This window comes from Halichoeres trimaculatus, unplaced genomic scaffold (assembly GCF_033239565.1).
Source record: "Halichoeres trimaculatus isolate MK-OKI-2021-1 unplaced genomic scaffold, fHalTri1.1 fHalTri1_scaffold_8, whole genome shotgun sequence".
In the NCBI taxonomy this organism is placed as follows: domain Eukaryota; kingdom Metazoa; phylum Chordata; class Actinopteri; order Labriformes; family Labridae; genus Halichoeres; species Halichoeres trimaculatus.
The window spans coordinates 23,682,148-23,700,085 of record NW_027437186.1 but is presented as its reverse complement, the minus strand read 5'-3'; the positions used below and the strand labels follow the sequence as shown (position 1 = coordinate 23,700,085).

At 38.4% G+C, this 17,938-nt stretch overlaps 2 protein-coding genes across 3 annotated transcripts; one reads left to right on the top strand and one right to left on the bottom strand.

Moving 5' to 3' along the window:
• Positions 1-239: 239 nt before the first annotated feature.
• On the bottom strand, positions 240-4,735 carry bora (bora aurora kinase A activator). Of its 2 annotated transcripts, none has more exons than XM_074676411.1 (12): positions 4,587-4,735; positions 4,130-4,284; positions 3,918-4,024; positions 3,702-3,747; positions 3,539-3,617; positions 3,383-3,427; positions 3,210-3,266; positions 2,844-3,109; positions 2,346-2,508; positions 1,653-2,206; positions 1,383-1,517; positions 240-1,246 (listed from the first exon to the last, which is right to left on the bottom strand). In XM_074676411.1, the coding sequence occupies exons 2-12, from the start codon at positions 4,277-4,279 to the stop codon at positions 1,217-1,219; spliced, it is 1,632 nt and encodes a 543-aa protein (XP_074532512.1). In that variant the 5' UTR covers positions 4,280-4,284; positions 4,587-4,735; the 3' UTR covers positions 240-1,216. The 2 variants fall into 2 exon arrangements, with proteins under 2 accessions (XP_074532512.1, XP_074532513.1); XM_074676412.1 differs by having other exon boundaries at positions 1,653-2,203.
• Positions 4,736-4,778: 43 nt separating this feature from the next.
• On the top strand, positions 4,779-7,985 carry mzt1 (mitotic spindle organizing protein 1). The gene is made up of 3 exons (XM_074676414.1): positions 4,779-5,046; positions 5,174-5,319; positions 7,438-7,985. The coding sequence occupies exons 1-3, from the start codon at positions 4,995-4,997 to the stop codon at positions 7,459-7,461; spliced, it is 222 nt and encodes a 73-aa protein (XP_074532515.1). The 5' UTR covers positions 4,779-4,994; the 3' UTR covers positions 7,462-7,985.
• Positions 7,986-17,938: the final 9,953 nt, after the last annotated feature.

Sequence of the window (17,938 nt, the reverse complement as noted above, 5' to 3'; positions counted from 1 at the left end):
AATTTTAGTGACAAAAAGTCATACTTACTGCCTTGTTTTTGAGCCCGAGTTCATATAACTGAATATGAGAGCTTTCTCTGTCAGATCCTGCCATGAAAACAGCCTTACATATTTTCCCCGGATCCCCCCATTGGAGAACATTTTCCTTGAGTATAAGGAGTTTGTTGATGTTTATGCAGCATGTAACACTGCAGAAAACTGACCACTTGCTATCTTATATCAAGAGACAATTAGGGGATAGGTGAGGTTTTATTTTCCTAAGTCTGTAAAGCACAAGTATGTTTGACAACATTAAGTGACTGCCGAGTTGTTGTGAAAACCTAGACACGCCTTATCTAAAATAATAGAAAACACATGTACATTTTGATTAAATGTAATGAGACCGAATAAAATTTGCCACAACCCAGTAACATAGACATAATATGGATTTATTGCAAGTTCTGATGTAAATATTCTGACTTCAGTGCATTGCAAAAATAATACAATGAAGTTGCATCGAACTCAAAGATTAAAAAAAGTGATTCAAGTTAGACAAATATTTCGAGTTAATTTAATGTCACAACAATCCAGCCCATGCTTGTAAGAATATAAAATACAGTAAACAAAATGGCTCAATCAGCTTTAAATTCCCCAGTGGCATTATTCAGGAATAAATATATTCTGGCAGTCCAAGAAAGATCCACAGGTAACCTGAGTTAACAGTTCAGAATCGGTTAAGTTAGACAAGTCTTACAGAAACATAAAATTTTAAATACAGTACATATCTTCTATCTGAATGTCAGGATCCAACGAGGCAATCAAGTCAGCATCAGTTAAAATTAAATGATGGTTTTACCATCAATACAGCATTCAAGAGGTTACTTTTGAGCAGGTTTCATACAGAATTTACTTTTTCCCCTTGTCCCTTACTGCAACAGCAGAGTTGATCAAAACATATTTAAGGCTTATGTATTAAAAAAAAAAGCTTTTTAGTGTGAAATAATGTGACATCGCAAAGCAAACAAAAATCTTAAGGTAACTATGATAATGCTTTTAAACTTCAAAAAGATGTAACAACCATTCATGACACCGATTCGTTCTGTTCTGGATCACTTTCACTTTGGAGCCATTCGCCCTTACCAAACTTACTGCAGGCTAGTGTAAACTTTATTGTGCTCGACTGCAAGATCGCTTCATTCAGCTTTCACTGGAAGAGATGTCCCTTTCATTGCATCTGTCAGATGGCTTGATGATGAGGATAAAATACCTGCAAAACAAGTCATACTTACTTTTAGTATAAGAAACAAGATTTAGCTACCCAGCATGCACTTTATTGTTTTATTTAAATCTGAAAAAAGACACAAACCAAAGTTACAGAACAGTGCTTAAAGGGTTCAAAATACCTTTGCTTTTGTGTGCCGTGTGACTTGAAAGGTGTCATCCACCAGGTTTGAACTGAAGGACTCTTTGCTGTGATAGTCTGAGTTGAGGCCATCATTAAGACTGGCTGTGCCTGCGGTGTTGTACCCGCTGTCCACCTGAATTTATATGAAAAAAGCAGTTCATCACAAATATTACTACCACTAGACAAACATATCAGTGTGATGTGATAAAGAGGGAGTCAAGAAAAGTGAAATATAGAGTTTTGCATTGATAAAACTGCTCACACAAACCTGCATACTGGAATCATATCGTATGCTGCTCCCCTCCGCCAAAAGAGATACAAACATTTGAGAGCTCTCTATTGCTGACACATTTCCCATGCGAGAGCTTGTCAGCTGTCCTGAAGGCCCTCCACTTTCCTCCTCTTCATCCTCCAGCCTCTCCTCTATTGCCATCTCTTTGTCCTCCATTTTCACAGGCTCAAGACAAAATCTATTCAGGACAGCAGGGTTTGCATTATGAGGCAATGGGGATGATGGATCAAGCTCCATAGGAGGTAGAGAAGCAGATGATGATGAGGAGGAGTGGAAATTTTCCTCAGCATCCTGATTGTCTTGGAATTTAGGGTTGAGGATCGGAGAGATGAGAGGGGGAGAGGCCCAGCAGCGGACTCGGGGTCGTGGCTTAGGCCTGGTGTTGTGTTGTGACTCAGTTTTGCCTTGATTTGGAGAGCAGCTACGAATGGGAGAGCAACCATCCACAAATGGGCTTTCATTGCAGGAAGTGATGTGCACATCCAGAGGAACTTCATTTGGAGTCAAATTGCTCAACTGCTTCCTCTCTGCTAAATAAATGAAGAAAGAAAACATGCTCAGTTTTACTTTTACTTAGCCAGCATCCACATGGTGTCTCTATAGTGTGACACTACAAAAAAAAAATACATTTTGCAAGAACTACTTTATTTTCTAAAACCTGAGGTCTACCTGAGCCAATGGGTGTGCGTACTGCATGTGCAACTATGGGAGAGATTGTTGGGGAGGAAAGACCAGCAGGAGATGACCCATCAGGAAATAAAGGGCTGGTGATGCTGCCGAGGCTGCAGTCCCTGAAGCAGCCATGCTGGATGGGACTGGATGAGAACTGTCCCTTTAATAAAGAGGTGGAGAGCACATATTTTAATAACATTTTAACAGTTAGGTTATCCTACATAAACTGTTTGATCTGAAGAAAGAAAGTGACACTTTGGGGTACTGCACCACCTCAAGAATGAATGCTAGTAATAAAGGATGCAGTCAGAGTATTAGTTTACATCCATAATATAGCCAAACTACTTTTGATCCTGGCCTTTTTGTAATTTTACTTGCAGTCTTTGTCAGTTTCAGTGGTTTTAACTAAAAAATACCAATATTGTGCTTTGAAACTGACATACTAAAGGAAAGACAAAATTACAAGCATTTGCATGCCCACTCATCTCTACCAACCGTAGACGGAGTCCGAGCAGACATGCGACACGACAAAGGTGATGAAAAGACGGAAGATATGGCTTTAACTGCATCTGGGGCTCCCACTCCTTTGTTCAGCGAATGTCTTCCCTGTCCCGCATTGCAGCTCTCTGGACTTGGAGGGCTGGAGCTGTCAGAGCCGCTGTAACTGACCTGGCCGTCGAGGAAGAGTTTTCGCCTCAAGGAGGAAGAACTGAGACTCTCCTGCACTGCTTCACACACCTCCTCCTGGCGGTAATACTCTCCTGAAGAGAGATAAAATACAGAGAGACAAACAGGGTGGCTTGATTTTAAAACTCTGTCACAACAGTTTTAGATTCTAGTGTTACATTTTCAGACACTTACCTAGTATTTTCTCTAAATCAAAAGATAGTGGTAACGTAAGAGTGGTCTGACAGGCAACTGTAAGACAAACAGGAAAATAAAGTAAAGATAAGTTAGTCAATAATAAAGAATATACAGTGTCAAGATACAATTTGTGGTAGTTCATGTTAAATCCTCTACAAAGACAAACCAACCTGAGGCTTTTTGTGGTTCTTCTACAATCACTGGAGAAATCAAACCTTCATGTGTAAAAGCAAAGGAAAGTAAAATGAGCACAAAATGCTCAAATCTTAAGCAAACTTGAATATGTAGTATAATGAATTACATTACATTACATTACATTTACATACTTTTAGTACAACTCTGGGGGCCTCTGCGGATATCTGATGCTGCCCAAGGGGAGGGAACGATGGCACCTTTGGTAAAAAACTGGATTTGGAGACAGAAATAACATTGTTGAAAACTAAATCCTTAAGATGTCAGTCTTCAAATATGACAGTTAACAGATCATACCTGCTCAATGGCATTCTGGCGCTTTTCCTCAATATCTGAATCTGTCCTGGAAAGAAAAGGGAAGGTCTTGTAAATTCCCTTGTCTTTAACTCTCTGAATTATAGACACCAAGATGAATTCAGCTATGTATTGTAATGCCACAACCTTTCCACAGTGTCTGGATTAAAGCATTTCTATTGATCTTGATCATTGGGATTTTGGTGTTTCTGTACATACCTTGTCTGGCTGAGGTAAAAAGACTGTCGCTGGATTTCCTCAGAGTCTATATGAACTGGAAGGAGACTGGCCATTTCATCTATAGACCAGTTAAACTTGGGAGGAGTCTTTGAGAGACAGGTGAGGAAATGAAAAAGATTATTTTTGGAGGAGAAACACGTGGAAATATTTTGGAATAATATTTGAAGAAAGAGATGTGCGTACAAACGTACAGCTTTACAGGGTTTGGTCTTGAAGACAGATGGACTTGGCGCCAGGGCTTCTCTGAGGTGGTGGTAGTCATTTGGACTTTCAAAGGGGTTCCTAATAGAAGGCTTGCCTGGAGTCTCTGGAGTAATATGTAACTCAACCTGGTCACCCATCTTACCTGGAAACGACAAACAATCCATTTAGCACAGAAGATACGGACATTGCGAGAATTAAACAAGTGAGACATGTAGTACGTCAAACTACACTTTGTCTTCCCATGAAATTAATGAATGTTAGTCTGGAACCTAAGTTTGTTACTGTATACTTCCCCTGTCTCTAAAGAGTTAACTGATCTTCCAAGGAAGCGATTTGAGTTGCTGCTATTTCGTTACACATTTCCTTAATTTGCTTCACTGCTTTCCTTATAAAACTGAACTGTACACGATAATATCAACCAATACGTTCTTATTCGATACTCACATCTGATATTTATCCTGGACTCTTGCCACACAGCTAAAATCAGTCTTCACCGAGGAATCAGCAAACAATCAGCAGCGAGAGGGTTCAAACGTTTATTTCAATTTCGCCCACAAGCCCCCGTGACCAATAGGAGTGAGGCAGGAAGTTTGGGGGGACCAATCAATCAAAGGCATTGTCGTCACTTCCTGGTCCAGTGTCGTTGCTTAGCCTAGCGGGAATTTAGGTAGCTAACTCAAAAATATTGCCCTTCAGTACCCCATTGATTTCTGTTTCTATGGAGACTTTGCCTAAAATGAGCACCGGGTGTGTAAAGTCTGGCTAAACGAAGGCATACCTCTAGTTGTGTTCGGCGAGACACCTCTTGGAGTACCACTTGCTAGCATTGAGGCTAATTTCTCGTCCATCACCATGGCAAGTGCTGCAAACGCAAACCTAAACGCAGTTCGGGAGACCATGGATGGTACATTTATGTTTCTTACTCATGTTACAGCTAATGAAAAATAACTTCAAGTACAGATAGCACACCTATGCTTTCAGGTTGTGCTTGTATTACTAACGGTTTGCATGTCACCTTCTTCAACCTATAGTGCTGCTGGAAATCTCCAGGTTGCTAAACACCGGTTTGGACATGGAGTCTCTGTCCATATGTGTGAGGCTATGTGAACAGGGCATCAACCCGGAGGCTTTGTCTGCTGTCATTAAAGAGCTGCGAAAAGCTTCTGAAACTCTTAAGGTACTCTTCTTTCTCACTGGTTGTAAAGACTGGTTTGATTTGTTATTTTAGCAACTTAACAGTCTGCACACAACCACAACAACCACCACTGCTGACTGACTGTGTTGAGTTGTTGTTCACTAAATCATGGTTTATATATTTGTCCCGTAAAGCAGGGCTATTCAATTAAAAATTTGGTCGGGCCGGATTTTCTAAGGACCTGAGCTGGGCCGCACATTTTTAGCAGCAAAGTAAAGCTGCTGTGGTTCTCTCCTGAGCTATGTAAGTCTGCTTTATTGGAGTACAGCTCTGGTTGGAAGACATAGTCAAACTGAATTATAGCCGCCCCCTCATGAGATCACTTGAAAAACTTTTAGGGATGCACAATATTATCGGCACAATATCGGTAGCGACTGATAAAAGCTTAAACACATGTGCATCGGTATCGGCAGATATGAAAATTTCTGCCGATATGCACAGCCGATAAGGTGCTATTCGGTTAGGATTATTATTATTTTCCATCTGAAAAATAAGCTCCTTAAATAAAATGTAGCACTTCATTTATTTGCACTGCAGAGCTCTGTGTCTTTCACCAGGTTGTTACAGTAGCTCTTAAATAATCAAATGCAACTTGGTTATTTATAAAAATGCATTGTACATTTAAAGTTCATGTGATCTAAAGAAATTATTTTTCTGTATTTCAATACTGAATGTCTTGAGTTTGAAAAAATAATACATTTCTTATTCATGGTAAAATCAAATGTTTTATGTCTTGTTTTATGTGTGTTTCTTAAACAAATAAGACAGTCACAATAAGAGTAACATATAGATTCCAGTACAGGATAGACTTAGCTTTCTTTACAGTGAAAAAAAACAAACTTGTGATTATCGGTATCGGTATCAGCCAAAAGGGGTTTCAATATATGGCATATCGGATATCGGCAAAAATCCAATATCATGCATCCCTAAAAACTTTGTCAGAAACGCAACATGTTTTTTAGTGTGGTGTCTTCGGACATTATAATCTTTTAGCCCATAAATGCACTCGTTGCAGAGCAAAAACATTGGTTTGGTTCTGGACTTGATAGTAAAGTAAATAACTAAATACTTTCCAGTCCACACAGGCTTAAACTGATGATAATTCGTGCTGATTTTTGTTTTAGGGTAGAAAGAAACACACTATTTTCCCCTATGTATGACTGCTAATGTAAACTTTTCAAATGCACCTGCTCAGTGAAACAATGCATTGGGTTAGTTACTAGGTTATGATATTTGTTGCAGTCAATGTTTGTAATAATGTTGGAATTGTTCTAAGAACTTGGCAGTTTTAGTAAAAAACGTTTTCTCAATTGACCTGAATTCCAACTACCTGGCAGCTGTTTTTTGGCCACTCAAGGGTCGATTTCGGGCCGCTAATTTTATAGCGCTGCCGTAAAGTGTAGATAAATCTACTGAATGCAGGAGTAAATGTATGCATAGTCAATGGCTTGGTGATATATCCTTTCGTACTGTAAGAACAAATGCTAAAGTGTCTATCCCATGATTACCCGTGGAAGTGTCTATCCCATGATTACCCGTGGATAAATAGAGATGTTTGCAAGATCATAATACAGTCGTTTTGTATATTAATCATGTAAGTTGAGAAAATAAGTGCATTGTTGTTCGACCTGATTAATTTACACATCCTATCCTGTCATTTTGGCTGTTTGAGACATAAAAGAAGTTCTTATATTACAGTTTCTAAAATCTTTGACCAGAAAAACATTTGTCCCATGCAAAGATTCACCTTTTTATGAAACAAGTAGATTGACAACAATAGCATACATAACAAAAACGCTGTGCAGTGATTGTACAACCAGGGATGTAAGGACATCAATTTTCACAAAAATTCCTGGAGCTCCAGATGAGCTTCTGATTTAAAGTAGAAAAATCAGAAGAAGCAGGAATCATCCAAATAAGATGGGACAGTGTAATTTACAAGTAGCAGCATGTGTTTGCACTCAGCTGTCTTGAAATTGGTTTGAATCAAGTAAATCGGATAAAGCCATGACCTTAAAATCAACAGTCAGATTAATTCATTGATGTGACTCATAGCAGAACGGCAACTTATTTTACCATCATGTTTGTTTTCTCTTTCAGGCATCTGAAAACTGCACTAACTGATGCTGAAATCAAATCCCCTCTGTGTTGGAACTTCAGTGAGAACCTTCTCCATCCAGTCAGACATATCTTTGAGTCTGCTCAGGCCTCCTCAAAAATTTACTTCCCCTGTACTGTCCTGGGACTCGTCTGTCGGAGTCTTTGTGCTAAGGTTCCGTCCTCTTACTAAACAGAACACAACTCCTAACTGGACATCCTCCGCCATCCCACCTACTGTTTAGCCTTGCCCCATGTTCCTCATTAAGTGTGAGTTCTGAGTGGCATCAGTGTGGACATCCTTCCTGTGAAAATCCAACATCTATTAGACAGCAATCATCTTGTGTAGCAGTTTATATGAGGACTTTTTACAAACAATATTTTGCAGAATCCATAATTTATTTGTACTCATTTTATTATAATGGTTTTTTTTACAATGGTGATGAGTATGTGACATTAATAATCCCTAAGCATTTTCATCCTTTGTAACCATCAGTGATTTTGTCTGAATTAAATGTTGCAGTTGATGGCCACTAGGTGGTGTTGTCATTCTTATTTTTATCTGAGTTGCTGGTATCCAAGGATGTTGGGGTCCAACTGAGCAAGCCTCCTATATTGAGAGATTACCTAAAATGTAGAACCAATTAGATGTCATGAGTACTTTCTATATAAAAGGTTCCCATTTGATTTACACTGCTAAGTTATTTTCTATTAGAGGATGGCAAAGCATATCACCAGTGATCTCTGACTTCCATAATACCCGCTTTTACAGAGGATCTGGGGTTTCCTGAATGATTCAAAAGCGTAAATGATCTTTCCTGACATGCTAAGTGAAAGTAGCATTTGATTGTGAGGTCCATTTCAGTTTAGTACAAGCAGACAAAAGGAGAGTGGTTGAGTCCAAGTGTGCGAACAAAAAGACATCAACACTGGTCATTTCTATAGCAGCAGTTTGCTCTGTCAGGCTAAAATCTTGCTTGTTTTTGTCTTTTCACAAAAAACTATCTGAGATTTATTGCAAACTTGACAAAAAACACGTCTTTGATCAAGCAGAAATGAAGCTCCTATATCATATCTAACCACACAAAGCAGCAGCGTGTTGTGTCTCCACTGTCTGTAAAATAGCTCTATTCATCTTCAGGATGAGGGAAAATGCTGAGAGCACAGAACATACCTCCACAGGCCAATACACAAGCTGGAGGCAACCTCTGAGTCTGCGAAGGCTTGATCAGAACTGTTTCAATATATGTGAGTTTAGGAGTTCCCACAGCGTTGTACATGTCTACAAATGAGTAGCCCCTAAGCCATCTGACAGTAACACCTCACAGAGGGGAAAGGAGCAAGTGAGCAAGAGAGAGTGTGTGTAAGCAGTTCTGTCTTCTCTCGCTTTGTCTCGCCATCTTGAGTGACAAGCTCCAAGTCTAAATCTGTGTTCTGCTGCTTTGATCTCTTAACAGAGTATCTCTCTGTTCCCCTCAATACCAGCATCGTGTCAGCTCAGTAGGAGAAGCTTACAGATACGGTGCGCTGGCTTTCCTTGATAGCCAGTGAGCTTTAACACCCCACCACCACTACCACCACCACCCAACTGCATGGGTATGTTGACTAAGAGAGACCCACATTGTGGAGCTCTCTTACAAAGAAAATGAGTTTTGCATGGCTTGATTGGCTACTGTGGGCGTGGAAGTCAGGATGCATTGCTCTCTTGTTTGATGTGTTTTGAAGACTCCTGATCCAAGTCAGCCACTTTGATCTCTGTTAAACAAAATATTCACAAATCCCACAGTCCTCACTGAGAGATTAGTGTCCATATATGCATAAACATCTAAGAGGTGTTCAACTAGGGCACTGGTCAGGTCACATGACTGTCTCAACTCAAGCAGGCCTTTGCAGCAGAACTTCTAAAGGTGTTTATGTTTGTATGTCTGATAATTACCCGGGCAGAGGATTTATTTATTTTTTTATTTATTTTTGATAAATGAGGGCACTCTCATTTAGAATGAAAAGATGTATGTGTGGCAATTACAGTTCAGGAGCGTACAGTGGATATTACAAAAATAATTAGAGTGGACCGGAAAGATGGTCTGTTGATGTTTGTATTAAATTATTGTCTAAAGAAAACAACCAGAGCCCTGTGTGAAGCAGAGTTTATTCAAAAAGTCAAAGATCTCATTGTGCTCTGTTATGTTTGGTAACTAATTACCATTAGCCATAAACAGGTAAGTCTAATGGTCTCCCAGTAGAGGCAAGGCTTTGTTTGTTATGTCCATTTCAAGTTTTATCCTCATTATATGATTTCACAGGTTGAACTTTTAGTTAAAGTATCTTTATTTCTAACTGGAATGAAAGTTGTCTATAGCAGGGATCCTCTATGTGTGATTTTTTTATTCTGTATCTTGTGAAGGAGAAAGAATTTTGTATGATGTAATTGTTTGATTCTTAAAGTATTTTGTTCAAGCAAATCTGTATCTGGTGGCTTGTTTTTTCTTTTAAAAATGTGCTACAGTTCAGACATATTTCTACTTCTGCACCAATACGATATACTGTTTGGATACTAATGCATCAACAATGATAACTAACACAACTGCAAAAAAACACCTTAACCGACATAAAAGCTCACGACTTAAATAAGGCATACTGTTTAAAAATATGATTCAGCAAAGACCAACTCAGAAGAAAACTACAGAAACACAAATTTCCAGTCAAAACACAGCAGTCTTCACTCCAGGGGTTTTTCCCCTCTGAGGTCAGCACTTGACTTTTCAGCACCTCAGACCAGGTGCATCTCTTGAAGCAATCATTTGATTCATCCAAATGTGGCACAACTGAACAGGAGAGCAAAGAGTTGTAATATATTTTTGATTTACAGTTAACGATATTTTCCAGGTAAATCTGAAATCCTTTTTTTCTGAAACACATTTTTTTTCCCTATATTGTTGTACAGAGTGACCAAAAAAAAAGACGCACTTGAAATCTGTCACCCTATTAAAATAATGACCCAAGTTTTTGACGAAAATTAGTTTTTGGCTTAATCATCTTTTGATAATGCTGGCCGTCTCTGGTAAAATCACTCAAATCTTCAGCTTAAAGGATCATGCTCTTTATGCCCCATAGGACAATGGCCTAAATCAAGAGGGTGACACAGGCCTTTTATTTCTAGCCTAAGTCAAAATTTTGGATTATTTAGGATGAAATGTGTGACTTGAGCAATTTAACAAGCTTTCAAGATGGCGGCTGCTTCAAGAAGAAACAAAATCTAAAGAGCAGAAGAAGCAGTAAACATGGCTCTTGAACCAGTTTCAACTGGTGACGAGTGATTGCGTTCACTATTATAAAGGTTAGGGTATTATGTTGTGTAGTTATTTAGTTTGAATTTCATGTTAAAGTTAAACTACAGATTTAGCTACTTCTAGCTAGCTACCAATTCCTGGCTAGCCCACTTATTTCTGTAACCAAACATAAAGAAGCACAAGGCAATAATATCCCTCAAAGTGTTCAACAGTTCTACAGTTTTACAGTTTCATTTTAGCAGATACTTTTTTTCAAAGTGACGAACAATAGAAGCAGGAATTTAGTAGACCGAAGGAAAAACCTGGTTAGTGCGACAAAGTGCTACAAGTTATTTGGCTGCAGCTACTGCCTTTAAGTGCAAGAAGATTTTTTTTTAATGTAGAATAATATAATCAACTAACCACAATTAGTTGCTGCAACAATATACTTTAACTTTCAACAACATTCAGTAAGTAGTGCTGAAAATTCACTAAAAGCCAGGTCTTAGACCTTCAGGCTCATTCTGGCCCTGAGGACAAAGAGAAGAAGGGTCAGCTTAAGTGATTAAGTGTTCCCTGAACAGATGAATCTTCAGACATCTCTTAAAGTAGAAAAGGACTCTGTGGATCATATAGAGTTAAGTATTAATTCCACCATTTGGGCACAGCAGAGGAGAAAAGTCTGGCTAGAGATTTAGAGCCACGCTGGGCTGGGAGCACCAGGCGTCTTTCACAAGCAGAGCATAGTGGGCGAGAAGCAGTGTAGACCTGGATGAGGGACCCCAGGTAGGCAGGAGCTGTTCTTATCAGTTCTTGCCACTAGAAGCCAGTGAAGAGAGATTAACAGCAGGGTTACATGTGCTGTGCAGTTTTAAAATTAATAAAATGTTTTTCCTTTTGGTAGGACATGTAATGGTATGCCTACTCAGCATATGGCTGACCTAACATTTGATCAATTTAGGTTGGAGTTATTCAAGTTTTAAGTTTGCTTTATGGAATTTAAGAACACTTAATGGTCAGGTTTCAAAAAGTTGTCCAAACTGGATGTTAGAAATGGGTTATATTCAATTAGAAAACCCCAGCAAAGAATACCTGGAGAAGTGAGGAAAGGGACTGCCTCCTGACCAATTTGATTTACCTGACATTTCTTTGGTCTAACTCAGGATAATTTCAGGTTTGAGTTTGCACTATGGAATGAAAGGGCAGCTTAAGCCAGATTTAAAGTTGCCTAAGTCACACTAGAGTGTTAGAAAAATTGGCCTGAGCCACTTTATTCTTTAATGTTACATGATTGACACACAATGTTCTATGCATGTCAACAGTCATCCACTGTGAAAGCCTTTTTGATTGAGATGATTTATAAATATCATATGCTCTGTATTTGGTAGTTTTTTGTGTTTTCCCAAAACTTGAAAAAAAATCACATAGGCCATTATTTTAATAAGGCAACAAAATGTTTGACAGGAGAAACAAGTCTAGAAATACCTCGTACAAAAACCATCTGGTGAAAGTTTGTTTACAGTCCTAGAAAATAGTTCACTTGCTATACTGACCTCTTTTAGAATTTACAGACCCAAATTGCAAAGCAAAGAGAGATTTAAAAAGGTTAGCTGTCACTGAAAGCTTGATGGTGTAATAATTTGTCTTTTCCCTTCACCTTTTAACAACAGATATTGTGTTTTTAACTTTAGAATATACCCAGAACAATTACAAACTTTAGTAAACATGTCTGAAAAGATGTTACGACTAATTTTGAACATTTTGGCTTCCCCCAGACAAAGACACCTCTGCTGGTTTTGTCTTATACTTGTGTTATTAGCACCTTGATAAAAAATTCTTGTTCGCCCTCTTTCAACAGTCTATTGCATGACTCTTTGACTGTCACAGCCATGGAGCATGTGAGAACAGGCTTTATTACAGCATGCAGTAGATCACTTTACCTCACACCTTTCCCTCAGTCACTTAATTAACAATATTAATAGTACAGTCACTTTCTCTCTGAATGTCTTGTTTGCTTAATTTAGATCATGAAGAGGTATACGTATTGATAGCAGTCTGCTCCATTAGAACATAAAACCCCTCACAAAGGCTTAAAGAAGGTTTTTAAGAGGAAGATGCATTATTTTCCCCTTCTACACGGACATAGCACGGTTATATGCAGATTCTACGCTAAAAATATTGAGCTATTAATATTTCTGTAACAGACTAAGCCTCTCTGGCTCTCACCTTTCAGTACTATGCAGCTTCACTTACTGTTTTTGCCTTGAGAAGAGTTCCGTGACCTTGTTGGATCTCACTCTGATACACCACCCTTGATTAAATACAGGCCTAGCACTTTTATACCGTTAGATTATACTATTTAGATCCCAATTAAATTCACAGCTAGAAAATTGGATCATAAACTCTTTAAAGGATCGTTAACAATCATTAGACGGGATAATGGCATGGCAATCAAAATATGTTAGAAAAAATAAAAAAAACTTCCAAAGTCTTTTAGTGACTTTGTTGTTTTTGGACATTTTCCAAGCTGATTAATGTAAAAGTGATTGATTTACAGTTGTAATTAGCTGTCTCTGCATAGATGCATAATAATCGTATATCTCCTTGCTTGTTTTTAAAGTATTAATTGGTTTCATTAACAAAATCAGTTAATTGAATAACAATTAACAAAGTTGGTGATGGCGTTGATGCAGCTCGGCAAACTCCCTTGTGTTTTCCCTTTGATGATAATGAAACCACCTTTTTATCAGATTGGAATTTTGTGTGTTGGACTATGTAATGACTAATATGATATTGGGCTTATTAGTTTATTCAAGTGGCTCACTGAGGCGTTAAGCTGCCACTGCACACGTTGTGTTTAACAGGTAGGCACCATATGTTGCCCTAATCAGACATTGGAATCACATTTGGTTGTTAAATTGTCTTCTAATAAAAGCAGGTAGTAAAACAACTTGAGCTAATTCAATTCCAGGCCAGTTTGGGTGAAGTGAACAGCTGTTCGTGTTTGTTGAATTGTTTTAACATTCCCTCTCTTGTTTTCTCTCTCTTTTCAAAGGTTTCACTCCAACAGCCTGTTTGTTCTTCAACTTTTCCTGTAGAAAATAGAGATGGAGGGTGGACGAGCTGTCCACTTTGCTTAAAAGAAGACAATACCAGGCATATTGTAGTGACAGCTTGCATTGTGTGTGTGTGTGTTTGTGTGTGCGCTTGTGTGTGTAAGAGAAGAAGAGGGAAAGGAAGGAGGCAAGAGAGAAAGCATGAGTGTGTGCATGTTTGGAAAATAGAAAAATAGAGACCGTACACCAGTTTGTGTGTGTGTGTGTGTGTGTGTGCATGTGTGTTACAGTGACAGCTTGTATTCTGCGTGATTAATGATGTGCTGTGTGACTTGATAAGTGCTTCGGAGGACCAACGCTTGTTTCAATTAGACCTTGTGAAGGTCGCGACGCCGCGCCGGCCTCTCATTATCATATCCATAATCAATCCACATTATCATAGGAGAATGTGCAATGGATGTGTGATATCTTGGTCATACACACACACACACACACACAGATTCCTAATCACATACCAAAACACAATGACATACTCTCTCACTCACAAGAGCACATACACACTCACACACACCCTTCACTCCAAGTTGATTTGAATCATAACAGTGGCTGTCGGAACGGATTGTCTGTTCAGATTAAGTGTGTGTTTCAGAGGAATTAAGCATCGCTGATGGTGGTGGCATTTCAGATCCCCTCCGCAGACACAAATGCCAAAACATCATCCTGTCACCCCCTCTCTTTCTCTGTCACACAACCACATAAACCACCAAATACACATACACACACACACTTAACCAGGACCCTGGGGCATTTTTAATAGAGGCGAAGTGATTCGTATGTTTTTACTCCTCTAATGAGAACAGATTGAGTGGTATTTACACTTCATCGGCTGATCCAACCACCTACACATTTGCCTCATGCTTGGGCTGCTCACTGGCCAAAACAGACATGTGGAAAGGAGCAGAGCTTGGCTTTCAAACAGGGACACAACATGAACATTTACTTTGTCTCTTTGGCGCAAAACAGGATACCAGCAAAATAGATTAACTGTTATACCAGGAATACTGCAGCCAGAATGAATTCCTCTTTTACAGTGTTGCATGTTGTTGCCCTATGAAGGAGAAACTGTAGGATAGGGTACCTTAAACCTGTTTCATAAAACAGAAAAACAAATACAGAATAAACTATGCAACAAGAAAAAAGTTGGAGGGTAAAAGGTTCACACTGAACTCCAGCAATTACAGGAATCAAAGTAGGTGTAAAAATTTAATTAACTGAGTGAGGAGAGTAATATTCAGTGAAGAGGGAATCTTCCCAGGCGGTCAAGATAGATTGGCTTGCAAAGTGTGAGGATGAAAAACTTAAAGTACTTAAAGAACAGGCCGCTGAAATAGAATTGCACTCCTGTTACATTATCAGTTTTACAAAGGACGGTTAAATAAAGAATAAAGGTGGTACAGATGTAATCTTTGGCATTCTGTGCAGTCTTCTTCCTGCTCTAAAACTTCTGCCTGCATTGCCCCACACTGTAACTTGTTCCTCAACAATATGTTCATCAAGTTTACACATGTGTAAGGGCAGGAAAATTACTATGTCAGGAGAAGCTGAAATTCCTATGTTGGCAGATGTGAAACAGAAGTTTGTTTTCTAGTAGACTGGACTGGGTATTTACTGGATAAACCTGTTTTTCTACTTTCCTTTTTAAATAAGCATTTTCAGATATCCACAATGAGGTTCTAATATTACAGGGGGGCTCTTACTTTTGCCACGCATGTTTTAGGCTTTAAATTTTTTTCATATAGCAACACCATTTTCATTATTCTCTCTTTTCAGAGTGTACTTTTTGGATATCTGTAATAAGCATTATTTCAAGAATTTTTATTTAGAACTTTCTAATTCTTTAAAAAAAACTCAATTCCAGACCACTACAATCCTGTATGTATGTATGTATGTATGTATGTATGTATGTATGTATGTATGTATGTATGTATGTATGTATGTATGTATGTATGTATGTGTATCATTATTATTACTTGTTATCAGTCGTCATGCTGATATCTAAAATGAAAAATCATCCACAATACCTTTATTAAAATATAGAATATTAAATATTGGAACTGGTTTGAACTGTTTTTTTCTGTGAAGAATTTTACTGTAGGAATCCAAAATCCTCAGTCTGGACAGGAAGTGATGCAAGGACAAATGTCATTGCAGGGATTGATGATTTCAACTCTTCCAAATAGTTACAAACAAAAAAACAAACAAAAAAAACAATATTGATCAGGAGAAATGTTTTTATTTTGGCTATCAAAACTACACATAGGGTAGTCTCAAATGGTCACTTTCTTAAAAATTCTGGCTAAGTCGTTTTTTTGATAAAAATAATTTTCTTTGCCTAAATCAGCTCCCCATGATATATGGCTCGATTTTTGAACGTTTTATGAAAAACTTGAACAAGCTTTTATTTTAAGAAGGCGACTATATCATAATTCAACCCATAGGCTGAAGAGGTCCTGATTATGTCGGCTAAGAATGCACAATATTGGAGTTTTGACAATATCAGAAATGCTGATATTTTTCAACTCAGATCAGCTAACATTACTGTGTATAACTATACTGTTAAAAAAGAAACAAAAAACACCAGATTCCTCCTGTATGGAATTTACTTGTCACCTTTACCAAGTTTTTGTTGTCACACGTTAACTCTTACTTTTCAAAAACTCTTGGTGCCATTCAAGATGATAATTCTGTAACTGCACCTTTGAGTGGTACTGTTAAGGCAGGATTGTTTTGCTTCTTCTACCCGCACCTGTGCTTTATATTCATCACAAATAGCTATTTTGTTGTCTGTTTCCATAGAGATTCAGTGCTGGCTCTTTGTTGACATGTGTAAGCTGTCATTGAGTGCAGGAGAAATTTTAACATCCCCAGATATAGATGAATAACTGTTCAAGATTTTATCAGCCAATACAGATACTTTCTTCCAGTAGTTTATATCTGGGAACGCCAAATATTTGGGTTTGAAGTAGAGATTTTTACACAAGTATTACTGTCCAAGGTGATGCCACTTGAGGCACTTCATTAGATCTTGCTCAGCTCCCTCTCGAGCAGTGTAGGGTTGTTACAGCCATTCTCTCTCATGCAGAATACAGAGACTAAGATTTAAATCATAAGTTATGGAGAACTTTTATTTAGATGACAAGCATTTCAGAGTCTTCAACACCTGCAAGCAGATTATGACACACAAAACTGGTGAAGTCCCTCATCTAAACACAAAACATTTGACTTTGTTTCTTTCTTCTGCTTGGTATGGTACACTGTGTTTTTATACTTCAGTAACTGGAGGGATTTTGCATTAAGTATCGGGTCATTGTTTCATTTCATGGGAGTTTAAGCACAATAGCTGCTGTAGGAATTAAACCTGTGACCTTCCTGTTGTGAGACAAAGTCACTTCCCACCAGGGCATCCTGCAACCCACTGCTAACAGGCTTCTCTTGAAACTGTGGCTGCTCACCAAACCATGCGTAGATGAAAAATTAAACAAAACCTCGCATCTAAGGTCATAAAATAACTTCTTCACCTGACACATTTCTGTTTGGGTTAACCTTTTTTTTTTAAAGATGGTGCAAGAAGGCTGAAAAGGTTGCAAAGTAAAAACCTGTAAGTTTCAAAATTAAACATTTCACCTCGTATTTAACACTCTAAGGTGGAAATTGACTTTAAAGCTCAGTTCTGTTAAACACTGATGGCTTTATCGGTGTATTTTTCTACAGATGGAGAAAGAGAGTCGTGACATTTCTTTTTGGCAGGGAAAAGGCCATACTCAGCAGGAGTTATCAAAGGCAAAAAGTAAAAAGTTCGAGTTAGCTATCTCTCTTTCTCTCTCCCTCTCTCTCTCTTCCCCTGGAGATACTCATGTTAAGCATAATTAAGCAGATTTGATTAGCATCAAGCCTGGCTTCCTCTCTTGACTTTTAATGAATGTAAATCTACCATCTACATCCTAAAGATTAATTTCTGCCAATTAAAAAACACAAGAGGGCTTATTGGAGTGAGGGGGGGCTGTGAGGAAAAGAGTGTTAAAGTCCTTTGAGTTGGAGTACAGTCGGAGTTTTATCCTCTTCCCCCTTGTCTTATGGTGAGATGGTCTCTGGAGATCTGTGTCTCTCTCTCCCTCACGA